Source organism: Citrus clementina, unplaced genomic scaffold (genome assembly GCF_000493195.1).
Source record: "Citrus clementina cultivar Clemenules unplaced genomic scaffold, Citrus_clementina_v1.0 scaffold_4, whole genome shotgun sequence".
NCBI lineage: Eukaryota > Viridiplantae > Streptophyta > Magnoliopsida > Sapindales > Rutaceae > Citrus > Citrus x clementina.
Window position 1 is genome coordinate 21592147 of NW_006262274.1, and position 13653 is coordinate 21605799.

General features: G+C 37.2%; 3 protein-coding genes across 3 annotated transcripts; 2 read left to right on the plus strand and 1 right to left on the minus strand.

Annotated features, from left to right (window-relative positions):
• Positions 1-545: 545 nt before the first annotated feature.
• Positions 546-7357, minus strand: LOC18045667 (mucin-12). The gene is made up of 6 exons (XM_006438042.2): positions 6317-7357; positions 6075-6183; positions 5590-5710; positions 4721-5476; positions 1987-3943; positions 546-1469 (listed from the first exon to the last, which is right to left on the minus strand). The coding sequence occupies exons 1-6, from the start codon at positions 6510-6512 to the stop codon at positions 1042-1044; spliced, it is 3567 nt and encodes a 1188-aa protein (XP_006438105.1). The 5' UTR covers positions 6513-7357; the 3' UTR covers positions 546-1041.
• A 1806-nt stretch (positions 7358-9163) lies between these two features.
• Positions 9164-11499, plus strand: LOC18045668 (protein Iojap-related, mitochondrial). Its single transcript, XM_024185280.1, has 4 exons — positions 9164-9495; positions 9696-9789; positions 10077-10174; positions 11239-11499. The coding sequence occupies exons 1-4, from the start codon at positions 9211-9213 to the stop codon at positions 11308-11310; spliced, it is 549 nt and encodes a 182-aa protein (XP_024041048.1). The 5' UTR covers positions 9164-9210; the 3' UTR covers positions 11311-11499.
• A 1051-nt stretch (positions 11500-12550) lies between these two features.
• LOC18045669 (putative F-box protein At1g67623) lies at positions 12551-13192 on the plus strand. The gene has a single exon (XM_006438044.2). It carries the CDS (start codon positions 12551-12553, stop codon positions 13190-13192), a length of 642 nt encoding a protein of 213 aa, XP_006438107.2.
• The last annotated feature ends 461 nt before the right edge of the window (positions 13193-13653 follow it).

The window sequence follows — 13653 nt, forward strand, 5'->3', positions numbered from 1 at the left end:
AACAATGGAGTGAGAGCATTTTAAATAAAAAAACTTGGGCTGTATTTTCGTCAAACAATTAATTTTTTATCCTTAATAATCAACGTTGATATTTGACTCTTCATTTTATCTCCTTTACCCTCATTTCTCAATTAATTTCATTAAAAATTTTTAAAATAACTTTTATATCTCATTATACCTCATTTAATTCCTAATTTATCCTTTTTTTCATGCACCCCACCTCCAAAAAACTTTAAAATAAACTTGAATACTAACTCTCATATCGCCTCCAAATGACTTCTTTATCCTTTACTGGTTTTCTATTGCTGCCCGATGTTAAAAAGCAATGATACTGGCGTGCTGCCATCATTTTGACCGTGTTCTATTTTCACCTATATTAGCTAAGTTTACCTAAAACATTAATAATTGCTTTGCTGACTCATATGAAATTATAGCCATATAGTGATGGAATTCGTGGGGCAAAGAGAGCATGGATTTGCTTGGGGATAACAGAACAAAATCCGTAAATTTATCAAATAATTTCATATTTGATCCCTCATTTTACATCACCAGCACCTACAATCTTCTTTTACTCAAATACCTATTTTTATCCGCATATGAAATTATTTGTAAGTACATCCATGTAATAATTTCAGATTAATTTACGGATTTTGTTCTATTACCCCCAAGCAAACCTACGCTTTCCTTGCCCCCACAATCGATCAGGAGGGCATTTACCAGTTATACCTGTAACAGACGGCTTGAAACAAAATGAAATGGGGCGACTGGAACAAACACGACCCGCCAATGCCTCTCACTAATATCATCAGCCTAAAATAGGAGCTTTACAATTATGCCACCAACAGCCTGTGGTGTTTTTGATTTTTTCCCCTTTTTTTACAAATAAATTGGACCCAACAAAAAACCAATTGGCGATAATTCAAACAGCCCTTCAAACACAAAACCAATAAAAATACAAGCATTCATCTCAGCATCCTCCATCCGGACGGACTAACAGAGTAACAATGGAGGAAACTGCTAGCATGGTCTGAGCGAAAGACTTCACATTATTGTGCAATTGCACTTGGATTCCAGCTTTGGAGGCTTCAGATTATCCCCCTTATTAGGAAGCCCCACATTTTGAATCAAAGATTCATCAGCATTCTCGTCGTTCTCAGTCTCGATAAGGGGAGGCTTTTCATTTGTTTCTACTCGCCTCTGCCTGGCTTTATGGGCTTTCGAAGTTTGTTTACCCACAGCCCTACCACGTAGGTTCCTTCTATCCAAATTGGATTTTCCCAGTATTGTAACTGTTGGCCGGGAATCTTCCAATGGCACCGAACTTTCTCTCTCCATTGCTATGGTTGCAGCCTGATAGGCTATATCATGGACAATGGAGCTGCAGAAAAGTATTGCATCTGTTGCTTCTTCTAGTGTCAAGCTTCTTGCCTTACTTCCTCCACGAGACTCTACCAATACAGTTGACTCCTCTACCAAGCATTAAAAGAAAACTTATCAAGACAGTGCTGAAACTTACAGCTCCTATATCACAACAAAGCTTTAACAGATAAAAGTATGTTGAGACCATAAAATATATTATCTTTTGTGAAAATTTATCAATAAAAAAAGAAATGACACATTGTTCTTCTCAATGGACTAACAAGTTGAATAGTGTGTTTGTGTCTGTTTTTATCCCGGAGAAACAAAGAGAGAGGAATACACAAAAAAAGAAAAGCAGTCCTCTAAGACTAGCAATAGAACTCCCTAGGACCACACCAATCCAGAACTCTACAATGATGAAAACCAATTCAAATTATAGACCAAAAAATAACAAAAACAAATCCCAATAACTCTAACAGTATACATATTCAACAAAAAAATTTCCCGTTCTGCATCATAATCAGTTCTAAATTATCGCAGGTGAACATTAAATCCCATAGTTATCAGGAGGAAATTAATCCAACCTAGTAAGATTCCGAAGGAAAAAAACAGCAAGACAAAGCATACCTAAAATGCCATGTGCATGATCTGAGATATTGAGGTTTGGAACAGCTGTTATATCCTTATCTGAAGATGTAGGAACAGAAGGCTCCTGAAATTCATTTGTGATGCTTGTTGACCTAGGAGAGACCTCTGCCATCTGTGAACTTAGGGGATTCTGACAGCTGTTCTCCACTTCTATTTCTGATATTGTAGCCAAAGCGCTATGAGAAGGAACTTTTGCGTCATCCATCCCATCAGGACCATTGTCCAGCATGGAATGTTCCTCCTCGTAAGAAGACTCAGGAATGATAACAGATGCTTCCACATCAGAGGCACTCCTTGCAATCTTTGGAATCTCTTCTCCATTTTCACATGAAGTACGGTCTTCATAATTTGGAAATGATGCCACTGAATTTTGCTCTGACTGCATACCGGCCATATGGCTTGAAAACTCTGAGGTAGAAGCATCCATTGTTCTACTGCTCTCATTACGTCCAAGAATACCTTCCTCAAGAACTGCTACGTCAGTAAAAGCTATACTGTTAATGCCTGCTTCTTTATTTTCCGAAGCAAGCACTTCAGATTGAGAAGTAACTGGCATCCTTTCTACACCATGTTTCACATCACCAACTGAGGCCTCAGAATTTTCATGTGTGCTTCTTGCGAGACCAAAAACTTGATGAGTATAGACTGAGCTCCCAGGTAATGATGACCCAATGCTTTGAGGTTTTGTGTTCAAATCATATCTGTAATTCTCCATGTCCAATTTCCTCCCACTTAACTGCCGCTGTACACGAGTGTCTGATTGTCTAGATGAGCTGAAATCAATTGAAGATGAAGCAGAGACACTTCCATGTCCGACAGAGCTTCTCAAACTGTTTGAACTGTCTCTTGCATAAGACAGATCTTCATAAGGTATATTAGTAGCAGTGAAAGTCCTGCCTTGAACAACAGGCCCTTTGATACTGGTTGACCTCTTCAGCAATAAGGAAATGCCAGCACCTTCTGAAGTGAAAACTTTCATATCTAAATGGTCATTAGAGAGCTGCAATCGCTGACCTTCAGTGTCCCTATCAGCCAGATCATAACCAACATCAGGTTGTCCCATATCTTGCAGATAATTACACTTCTCTTCACCCCCTTCCAAAGGAGAACCTGCTGTAGAATTTTCACGCGAGTATATTTGGCTTTGCTCAGAGTTGGGAGTTTGGCTTTTTGCAACATTTTTTTCTACCTCAGAAACCCTTGGTTCAACCGTATCAGAAACTTGTGACTGCAATTCAGATACGATCATTGGGGGGTTTAATTCATCAAATGGTTTATTATCTTCAGAAATCTTCATGGACGACACTGAGGAATTTTCTGCAGCTATTACAGCTCTCTTTGGATTAGTGACAGTCGCAAGATCATTTTGCTTTCTGCAATCTGGACAAAGATTAATGTCCCTTTCTACTGTTTCAATGACACGATACTGGAGATTACATCGAGAACACAGTCTAGTAGTTCCAGAACTACAAACTTCAGAAGAATCAGCCCTAAGAGTCAAAGCTTTGGAAGTTGGATCTACATCGATATCAGTGCCATGATGATTGAACTCTTCAAAGGCATCAGAATTGCATTTCGTAGAAGGATCCGTCTCCAAGCCACTAAGCTGATGGTTAGGTGACTTCTCATGTCTTTCATGCTTATCTTCTTCATCTAGCGAATCCACCTTATCAAAGGAAAACACTTCTTCCTGAACATCACAATACAGTACTTTCCCACAACCACTTGTCACATCATCCTGGTGGTGTTCATTTCCTTCAGTGTCATGTGCAACACTTATACCTTGATCAGAACTTGCATTACTGCTGGTTGTAACTGAAGAATTCCGGGATATCATAGAGCGATGGTTAGAACTGCTCTTTCCAGCAAAGAAAGTGGAGCTCGGGACACTAGATAAGAGCGGCCTGAACATATTCTGAGGACTTCTTCGATTATCCTGCACAAGAACATTAATTATGATAACATCCTTGAAATTCAAAACCTATACACGAACATTTTCTGAGGGGTGTAATAGTAACACAAGAATAAAGTAAATGATGAGATTTTTTACGGATTTGGCTACAAAGACCAAATCAATTGTTTCCCTTAATACATGAAGATGGACCATGTACCATATCAAGTATTTAAGTGAATTATATAAAATGTTAAAACTAATTAAAGCCATTAAATTTCCGATGTTACACAAATCTTGTTTCATTTCCCTACCAATGATTACTATTGTCAGCGTTCAGCACTTATTATTTAGAAACGATTTATACCACAAAGAGCTTGTCAAGCTTTACACGCACACATGCAAAGGGCTTCCCATCTGCTGTTTAGATTGAGCTATTCATAGTAGATAAGTTAATCTACATGTGATTTAGTTACTAAGTATACATTAGAAACCTTGCAAGGAAACCGGCCACGAAACCTTGCAAGGAAACCGGCCACTTATGTTACCTTTCTCTATTTGTTTTTGCCATCAATAACGCAGAGCCAATTTTATTCAGTATTTACTTGAGACAGAAGGCAAGCACGCACTCACACACCCACATCAGACTCAGAAGACAAGTTAAAGAAACTAACAGCTCATGGGTAGAATTATGAATTTAACCATTGCCCAAAGCAAGCACATAAACCAGTTAGATCTAGAATTTAACAATTAAACAAAGGACCAAAGTTACATTGTCAGCAGTCAAGCACATTGACCAAATGACCCAAGCAACAAAAATACCATTTGGCGAAGGGCAGAATCAAAGGATGATCTCTTTGGAGCAGAACTTGAGGACAGAATTCTTGGTGATTTCTTAGAGAAGGCTGGAGCTCTGTTATTTGGATATGCACCAACTCTCTTTGACACTGAGTAGTCAGAGCCACCAATAGGAATAGACTGTAGAGAGTCCATGTCATCATCACCAGAAGATGCGAAAGAACCTTTACTATGAGAGCTAAATCGATCTCGATCATGACTATGTGAAGAACTGATACTTCTAGAAGCAGTAGGAGACATTGATTGCCTGCTGAATTTTGAAGTTGAATCCTTACCATTTCTCGATGCTGGTGAGGAACCCCTCACGTAAGAGGCCGGTCGATCAGACAAGGATGTCCGAAGATTGGGTGGTGCTTCCAAAGTGAAGCCAGGGATATTTGACTGCCATCCCCTAATTTTTGGAGAGGCAGAATTACCTCGACTTGTCCTTATGGGAGAAGTTCCCCTCACACTTGGCGAGACTGCAGTACCCCTTGAACCTGTACTCATCCTCCGGGGAGTTGGAGTAGAAGACCTTGGTGCAGATGTAGAGGATTTACTTGGGGGAGGAGATGGCCTCCGTGTGGGAGTAGCAGACCGCAGAGCAGGAGTGGGACTGGATTGAGGCGCTGAAGACGGCCTTCCTCTCGTTGACTGGAATGAACTATTCCCAGATCGAGGTGATGGGCTTAAGCGATTTGGACTTGGACTACCCCTACTGCTTCTGTAACTTTTCTCCATCTACATAAAAATGCATATCTGATGTAAAAGACATGGAACAGAGATGTATGTACTGAGTACTTTAAGCAACTTTTTATGGAATTATGAGAAGGACATAGAGTCTGATGACATACTGTTGATGATCTCGATATAGAAATTGGTTGGCTCCGAGGCCTGCCCTTCCGTGCAACATTAACTGGTGCCGGCTCATCATCCAATGAACGAAAAAGAGGGGTGTCGGGAGGAGTCAACAACCTTCAAAATCAGTGATGTTAGGGATCCGACCAATGCCAAGAATAATAATAATTAGCTTAATAACAGAAAAGGGGAGATAATTTCTAGGTGCTAGCCGTAAAATAATAAGAATTCACTTTAAAGCATTTGGGAATTGAAAGTTTCAGACAGGCATATGTTTTTCTTCTTGAAAAATATATAGCCGGAAAATGCATTATTGAATTACACATGTAGCATACACAACACTCACTTAGGCACAATCTTTATCTCTTGGTCAGTCACTTGCAAACTTAATAAGTTCGTTGAGTGTCAGAGAACCGGAGAATAAATACGAGGATAAAATTACTCAAAATAAAAGTAGGAGAAGAAAATAAAAATGACCCACCAATCATAGTCATTCTTCTCCCCATCTGCATTTAGCAGTTCACTCCCCTCTCCTCGAACAGGAATCGAGATTCCAAGCTTGATATCCGAAAAGTGTCTCAGTTTTGTAGCTGCAAAAAACAATCCACAACAAAACAGAAGAATTCAGCATCGTTAGACCGCGGAATCAGACAAAAATAGAAATTGTTCCACTTGTAGCGACATAAATCCAAATATAGACGTCAACTCGGTTTAGAAAATTACAGAAAGTGTCTTCAAAGTCATCAGAAGACTGAAGCAAAAAGGTCTCCTTTTCTTTGGTCTGCATTTCATTGAACAAAGCAAGGTCATCATCTTTCTCTCTGAACAGTATTCCGCTCTCAAAACTTCGTCCTCGCTTGTGATTCTCCCCTCTCAGCTCTCTCCCAGGAGAGCACTTCAATGCCGGAGAAGGAGGCATCGCTGTAAACCAAGCCAAACCAAACCCACCCGCTCCAAAAATCACCTCTCCAACCTCCTCCTCCTCCCCTCACAATCCATAATCAAACAAGCACCGCACCAAACCCAACAGCTCATCATTCACAATCACAAATTCACATCCAGATATAATTTACAAATGAAACAGCTTATTTCCACAAATTGCTGCAACACACAAGCTTCAACAAAACTAGTTAAATTCCAAGTTTAGCCACCAAATTCAAACGCAAATCACTCATTAGTCAATCCCGAAGCTAATTCCCTGAATCTCGAAACCCTAAATTATCCTCAGACAGAAGATCCCGATAACCGGCAGTCACTAAAAGCCAAACCCTAAATTAACTGAAATTTCAACTTCTATAATTCGCCTCCAGCTAAACTTCAAAACAAACAAGTGAAATACATACACACCTAAAATACACTACCCACTCAGCTTGAAATAGGCTGGAGTCAGTCCGGTCGACTTACCATAAATTGAAGTCAAAACAGATAATGTGAAAGCTCGTTGAGCGGCGGGAGTAAAGTTAAGATCTCAAATTTTTGGAGAGATAAAAAAAATTAAACTTTAAATGCTCAATTACAGTTGCCACGAATGTCGTACCGAACCACTTGGATCTATCGCATTGAATGCGTTGTCATGCAGGCACAGATCGATTACTACTTGACTCTCTGTCGAGATCGATCTGTTTCAATGAACTGAAACCATTTTCAATTTTTTCTTTTTTCCCGTTTTCGTTTTTGCTGTTGCCGCTTTTGTTTTTCTTCAGATTTGCTTCTTTCCTTTCCTCCGTTACCAAAGCTTTCGTTTTTCTTCCTGTGATTTTCTTTTCTTTTTTGCTTTTCAGCTTTTTTCCCCCCCTTAATTTATATTTTAGTTTATATAAAATGCGGTAATTTCTTCCATTTTTTGATTTTAAATAAATAAATAAATGCTTTATTTAAGAAGCAAAATAGATAAAATGAAAGCTTAGGTTAATAAATGCTCAACCATATCTTTAAAAGGCCTCCGAGTCGTTAAAGTATTGTCTGATTTGCCGTATTGAATATTGATGATTTTAATTCTAACCTATTAATAATATCGGTCTCATTTTTACTCATTTCCAATGTACCCTCGAAAACTCTTAAACAGTCTTTTATGATGATGATGATTTAATTTGACGAGTATCATCAATACACACTGTACTTTAACAGGGGAATTTTGTGAGGCTTGTAGCTTGTGAGATGGAAAATAAAAATTAATATATAAAACATTAGAATCTGTTAGTCTAATTTACCAATATTATATTTCATATTATAAAATAGTGAAATTTGTGTTGATTAATTACATTTATCATTGTTTTAATTAATTAATATTATACTTAGCGTGACTTGTAAATATCAGCTATGGTTTTTAGATGAATATATAATTTAACGATAACGGTCGAATGTTTTGGTCTCAAATTATGAAAAAAAATAAAGAAAAGAAAGGAAAATGTAACATTAGCAGTAAAGTGGTCATGTTAACGTATTACGTGATCATTAGCAGTGTTCCAATTTTCAAATAAGGGAAAGATTAGAATGATGTCGTTTTAATTGGTGGGTGGAGAAAACTTAAAAAAATGCTTGACAGTAATGATAACAGCTCCAATAGTATCCAAAGATTTGATCATCGACCAAATTTTAATTAAGAAAAAAAAAAGAAAATAGAAAGACAAAGCAGTAAGCATATGTTTAATTAATACGTCCATATCACCTTTTATCACTTAGCACCACCTTGCTTTAGGTGGCTGCACTTTGTTCTATTAAATTATTTTAGTAAGCTTTCTATTGTCACGTCGCTTGGATAAAGATAAATCTTGGCAAGAAGTTGACGCGAGATCTGCCAATTAACCCTTTTTTGTGACATCAACATTGATAAGATACTTTTTTTTTTTTTTATAATTTAATATCAAAATTAACAATTTGCTGATAGACCATTAGATGGTTTATCAAATTAAGATTATAAAATTTTATGTAATGTTCAACTTAAGAGATTCACCGGACGGTAATAATTTATAAGAGGGGTGGGCTCGTCATGCGAATACGACTCATTCCCTATCTAATACTGTACATTAATTTACTTTTTAATAATAATTGCATTCGTAATCATGGTCGGATTTAAGAAGAAAATAAAATTAAAATAATTCACAGATAGTGCTTTTGATTCATGAGAAGTCCTTGACAATGATTCAATGACCGCAGTTTTAACTCATTTTTCAACTCTCTTTTTCGGATCACACGTGAGGCCCGTGGGCTTCGGTGGGTACAAGTTACCACAAGCCTACAAGGCAATGATGATGAAATGACGGGAGTTACTAAAGAAAGTGAGACTTTGGCTGGAAAGCGTCCTTCAATGACAAGTGTCGTCAATCCGACAGTTCGCTCTAAAGTCAAATCGTACTTTTAATAATAGATCCGACGGTGGACAAACCACATTAACTTTTTACTTTGTTTCCCTAAAAGCCCAAGGTAAACAGTAAATATCATCGCTGACTATGTTTTTAAAAGTCAAAAGAGAAAAACTGCGTCGTTTGTTGGGCGCTTCTCGAAAACAAGATTTTTAATTGAAGAACGACGTCGTTGGGTCCGCAGGGGTTTAGGATTTAAAATTAAAATACAAAAACCGGCGCAGGGCAGATGTGTCTGTGTGGGTTCTGAATCAGATGTTGGCGGCCCTAAGAAACCGATCTCTCAATCTTTTGAAATCACTATCATCATGGAAGCAGCAAGAGCTGTGTCTGAGATTATCGTCTTTGTCCACCGTTTCGGGAACTGACGACGGGTTGCTGAATTTACAAGATGTGGAGAAGATATTGACTGACGTCAGAGCAGACGACGTTAAGGTGATACCGGTCGGAGAGAAATGTGATTGGACAGATTATATGGTGATTGCCACCGGTAGGTCCACGTGGCACGTCAAGAATATCGCTCAAGCCATTATTTACAAGGCAGTTTCATTTATTCCCTCGTTTTTTCTTTTAGAAAATAAAATTTAAAACCCTAATATTCTGTTTGAGTATTGCTCTTTAAAATGTAGATGAAAATTCTAACTTTTTTTTATATTTTAATATTTTGTTGGCGATTAATTGTGCGACTAGGGCAGTAGGTATTGGTTATTGTTATTGATATATTTTGTTGGCATGAATAGGCTAAGCAGAGGCAGAGAGAGGTAGGAGCTAAGCAGATGATGCTACCCAGTGTTCAAGGGCAGGATACAGGAAAATGGGTTATCATCGACTCTGGTTTGTGTCAGATTATCAACTCTTTATAACCATTTATGTAGATGCTTTGAAGTGATGTGCTTGCTATTATGTGAAATCAATTAAATCAATTCAATCGTACTACTTAATGATATATTTAAATTTTGTATAGAAATATCAAATTGACTAATGTAACTTAATGATTGTAATGTTTCACTAGAAATTTGGAATGTTTTGTCATAAGTGCTAATTCTTGACATTAAGTAGCTAAGTGGTGGTAATAATGATGCATATGTATTGTTGCTGTTGTTGATATCCCTTTTCATTAGGCAAAGTGATTGTTCACGCACTTGATGAGAATGCTAGAGCCTACTACAATTTGGAAGACCTTTGGACCTCAGAGCCATCTAAATCAGCAACAGTTCAGGTAAGTCAATATTTACTTCAAAAAGACACTCTATTTTGATCTCTCGCCTTTTGAGCTGTTTACTCGATCATGTGGAAGTTGAATCCCTTATATTTTGAACTATCATTGTTCTTGTCAGCATAAAAGCTGAACCTAGAAAAATTACAGAAAGTATTAGCTAGCATCTTATGAGTTTGTCAATGTGGTTTGAAAGATAAACTGAGACTAATTACTTCAAAGTATCATTTAGCATCTTAAGAGCTTGTCAATGTGGATAGAGGCCTGTGATGTGGAATGTACATGGGCCTTTAATTTGTTGTTGACACATTGTCTGATCTTGGGAAGCCGGCTCGATTACCATAGTATAATAGATATGTTAACATCAAATCCCTTTGAACTGAGCTATCAATATGTAATTGTGAATATTCTGTACATCTTCTCCCTTTGATCAGCCATTATTATAATGATGTCAATATACTTGCCAAAATCTTAAAAGATTACTTAATATTATTAATTTTTTTTAATTCATTTGAACATCAACTTATATAGTTATAGATCACAGAAATCTAAATGGATTTTGGATTGTGTAGAAAGCATGCACTAATCCTTTTTGTTAGATTCATTACTATTATGGTCTTAGTTCAGAGCAGAAACTAGATGATGGCATGAATGTGAAATTTTGGTTGACTGAAATCTGAGCAATGGAAGTCAGAAATAAGAGAAATATTCTCTGTGTCTATTCTAAGGAATTGGTTGATTTTTATGTTGGGCTAGCTGAATACAATCTGCTGCTGAAATATTGAGCATAAATAAATGCAAACGACTCTTAAGGAAAGTTTTAAACAGTTTTTGGATTAATTTGTAACCAATTTCGACTCAGTCAACTATGTATAATTGAAATTCAAATATTATTACCACTCTCTTTTTCAAAGATTGTGTAGACTGCAAGTTGGTGAGGGGGCCAAAAAAAAAAACTCCCCCAACAGCAGTTAGTTTCCTGTTGAAAATCCTTTGATATAGATGTCAAATACCTGTGTTGTTTGGTTTCCCTCACTAACATTCTTCCTTTTGATTGGCATGTTCAGGATTTGCAAAAAGCATTTGTTAAGGTTCGTCGCAAGAATAATTCCAAAAAGCCAGTGGAAAAAAGTGCTTAGTCACAAGAATAATTCCAAAAAGCCACGCTCACTTTGGTGTAATGAGAGTGTCGTTTGAGTTTTCTTCTTTGCAATTATAGCTTCTTACATTATGAAGATCAATGTTTGATATGTGAACCGACATTTTTAATGTTATCTGGTAATTGGTAGCCTCTTCCTAGAGTTTGTATATATTGGTGACTTTCAATTGTCGGTTTTTTTTTTCATTATTATTATATTTAGTAAATTGGAGCTTTTCATTTCAAGCCGTAGATCAACTTTGCCTTTGTTTACTTTGTAATGATTTTGCCTCTTTTTTTTTTTTTTTTTTTTTTTAAGGCGGAAGCTCATATTTTGACCAGCATTTGCTATTAAAAATTGAAAATTTATTTACAGATGACATGTTTGATAAGGTATGGGTTTTGGTGTAATAAAGGTGTAATTTTCCCAATTGAGGCACTATCAACCTCTTCACAGACAAGTCATTTTCCTTATTGTTGATATTGAATTTGACCTCCCTACAATTTTTTTTTTATCATTGGGTGGTAGTGTTTTAGGACCGTGGTTTATTTCAATTTCTTTCTGGGTTAGGACTTCTTATTGCAATTAGAATTTAGGGTTACAATTAGACTAGAATTAACAATGTGTTGAGCTACTCCCCTCTCTTAAATCTTTTCTCCCTCTCAGTTCTTCTCTTCTCTAAATTCTTAAATTATTCTTTTCTTTCTGTCGAAATTAGTTAGTCATAGGGTATTGAAAACTGAAATTTCATGTGAGCTTTGGAATAGTTGATAGATTCTCTTTAAAAATTCTGCTAAAAAGCTCTGTATTTTTGTGGCGGATTCTAATTAATTTCTTAATTAATAATAAATCCAAATCCAAAACAAGAGAGGAAATAGACAGAAATCCAAAACAGAAGAGGAAATCGACAGAAATTCGGTTTGGTTTGGTACAAGAGTGGCCATGTATAATTGCTCTCGCGCAGTTGTGCTTGAACGGGCTCAAAAGTATCCCGGATATTTATTTGTATTTAAGTTCGCTTCTCTTCTCTGCTTCCCAAACTAAACAAGCTGCTTATGTTATGGCGCGCAGCTGGATGTTTAGCTTTCTCTCAATAATGAAGGGAACCAGAATGAAAAGAAACAAAGTTGAAGGCTCCTGGATGAGTAGCTCTCTCTCAATAACGAAGAGAACCAGAAAAAAACGAAACAAATTGGGAACGTCCATTGAGTCTCTTCCACACGCTTTGCTAACAGAGGTTATGGCTCAAGTCGCCTCTACTTCATTGGTCGATCTTTCTCGCCTTAAATTGAGTTGCAAATACTTTCTTCAAGCTGCTGACGACGACTTCGTCTTCGAGCATGCATCCCTGGACAAGTTCTACGTAGTCTGGCCTATGACTGACAGACATGCTAACTTATTTTTGATGCGCTGCAAAAAGAGTGGAAACCCCGAAGCCCTTTACAGACAAGGCATGCACAACTACTTCAGTCTTGGCCTTACAAATTCAGGTTTCAAGCTATTGAAGCGAGCTGCTGACAAGAAACACCCAGAGGCGACCTACGTGTACACCATTATTATGCTTTTGTGCTGTGGGAGTCAGTTCAAGAAACAGGGTTTCGAGCTTTTGAGTTCGTTGAAGAGTACTTATGGGATCAGGGAATGCCGAACGAAGATCCGTGCTGGAGTTATTAATAGCTTGTGGATACGTAATATTACTGTTGATCAACATGGGGAGTACAGTGCCGAAACCTGCGACTGTTTGCGCACAAGGATGAGAGGGTGGGATGATGGATTAGATAAACTTATTGGTTCTTGTGAATCTTGCTTGTGTGTTACGGAAGTTAATTTCTTTTGTGATTTGCTTAGGTCTTCATCCTGCTGTAAAGAGTGGTCTGTTTAGAATTTTAGTACTGATTATATGTATTTCGAAATTTTAAAATTTGTTCAGTAAGTAGACATCTCAAAGGAAAGGGGTGTCATGCCCCTCGAAATTCTGGGATTTCTTTTTCACATAGCTATTATAGTTTTATTAGTTTTGATATCTTTATTGATATAATTTTTCAGAGTGGAGCTATTGTAACCACTCTCATATTCTTTTAAAACCCTATTATAAGTGCACCCCATTAAAAAATGTTAGAAAATTTATCGTTATTATTACCGGTCACATTAATTCCAAAACTGCCCTTCTTCTAAATTTGATTCTCTCTCTCCAACACCCTACAATAAACATCGGCAATATTGCCACGCTTTTGGCCCAGTCATTCATGTAATTTTCGGTCCATCTCTTGAGTTTTTCTTCTCTTGCAATTTTGCTATTAGAAAAATTCTTTTAGTTCCCATTCATTGATTTATGCTAAGCTA

Coding starts and splice junctions, on each gene's coding strand:
- LOC18045669 (XM_006438044.2), top strand. CDS start 12,551: ATGGCTCAAGTCGCCTCTACTTCATTGGTCGATCTTTCTCGCCTTAAA.
- LOC18045667 (XM_006438042.2), bottom strand. CDS start 6,512: ATGCCTCCTTCTCCGGCATTGAAGTGCTCTCCTGGGAGAGAGCTGAGA. Junction 5,711..6,074: donor GAGAAGAATGACTATGATTG/GTGGGTCATTTT, acceptor CTGATTTTGAAG/GTTGTTGACTCCTCCCGACA. Junction 5,477..5,589: donor CTATATCGAGATCATCAACA/GTATGTCATCAG, acceptor ATTTTTATGTAG/ATGGAGAAAAGTTACAGAAG.
- LOC18045668 (XM_024185280.1), top strand. CDS start 9,211: ATGTTGGCGGCCCTAAGAAACCGATCTCTCAATCTTTTGAAATCACTA. Junction 9,790..10,076: donor ATGGGTTATCATCGACTCTG/GTTTGTGTCAGA, acceptor CCTTTTCATTAG/GCAAAGTGATTGTTCACGCA. Junction 10,175..11,238: donor CTAAATCAGCAACAGTTCAG/GTAAGTCAATAT, acceptor TGGCATGTTCAG/GATTTGCAAAAAGCATTTGT.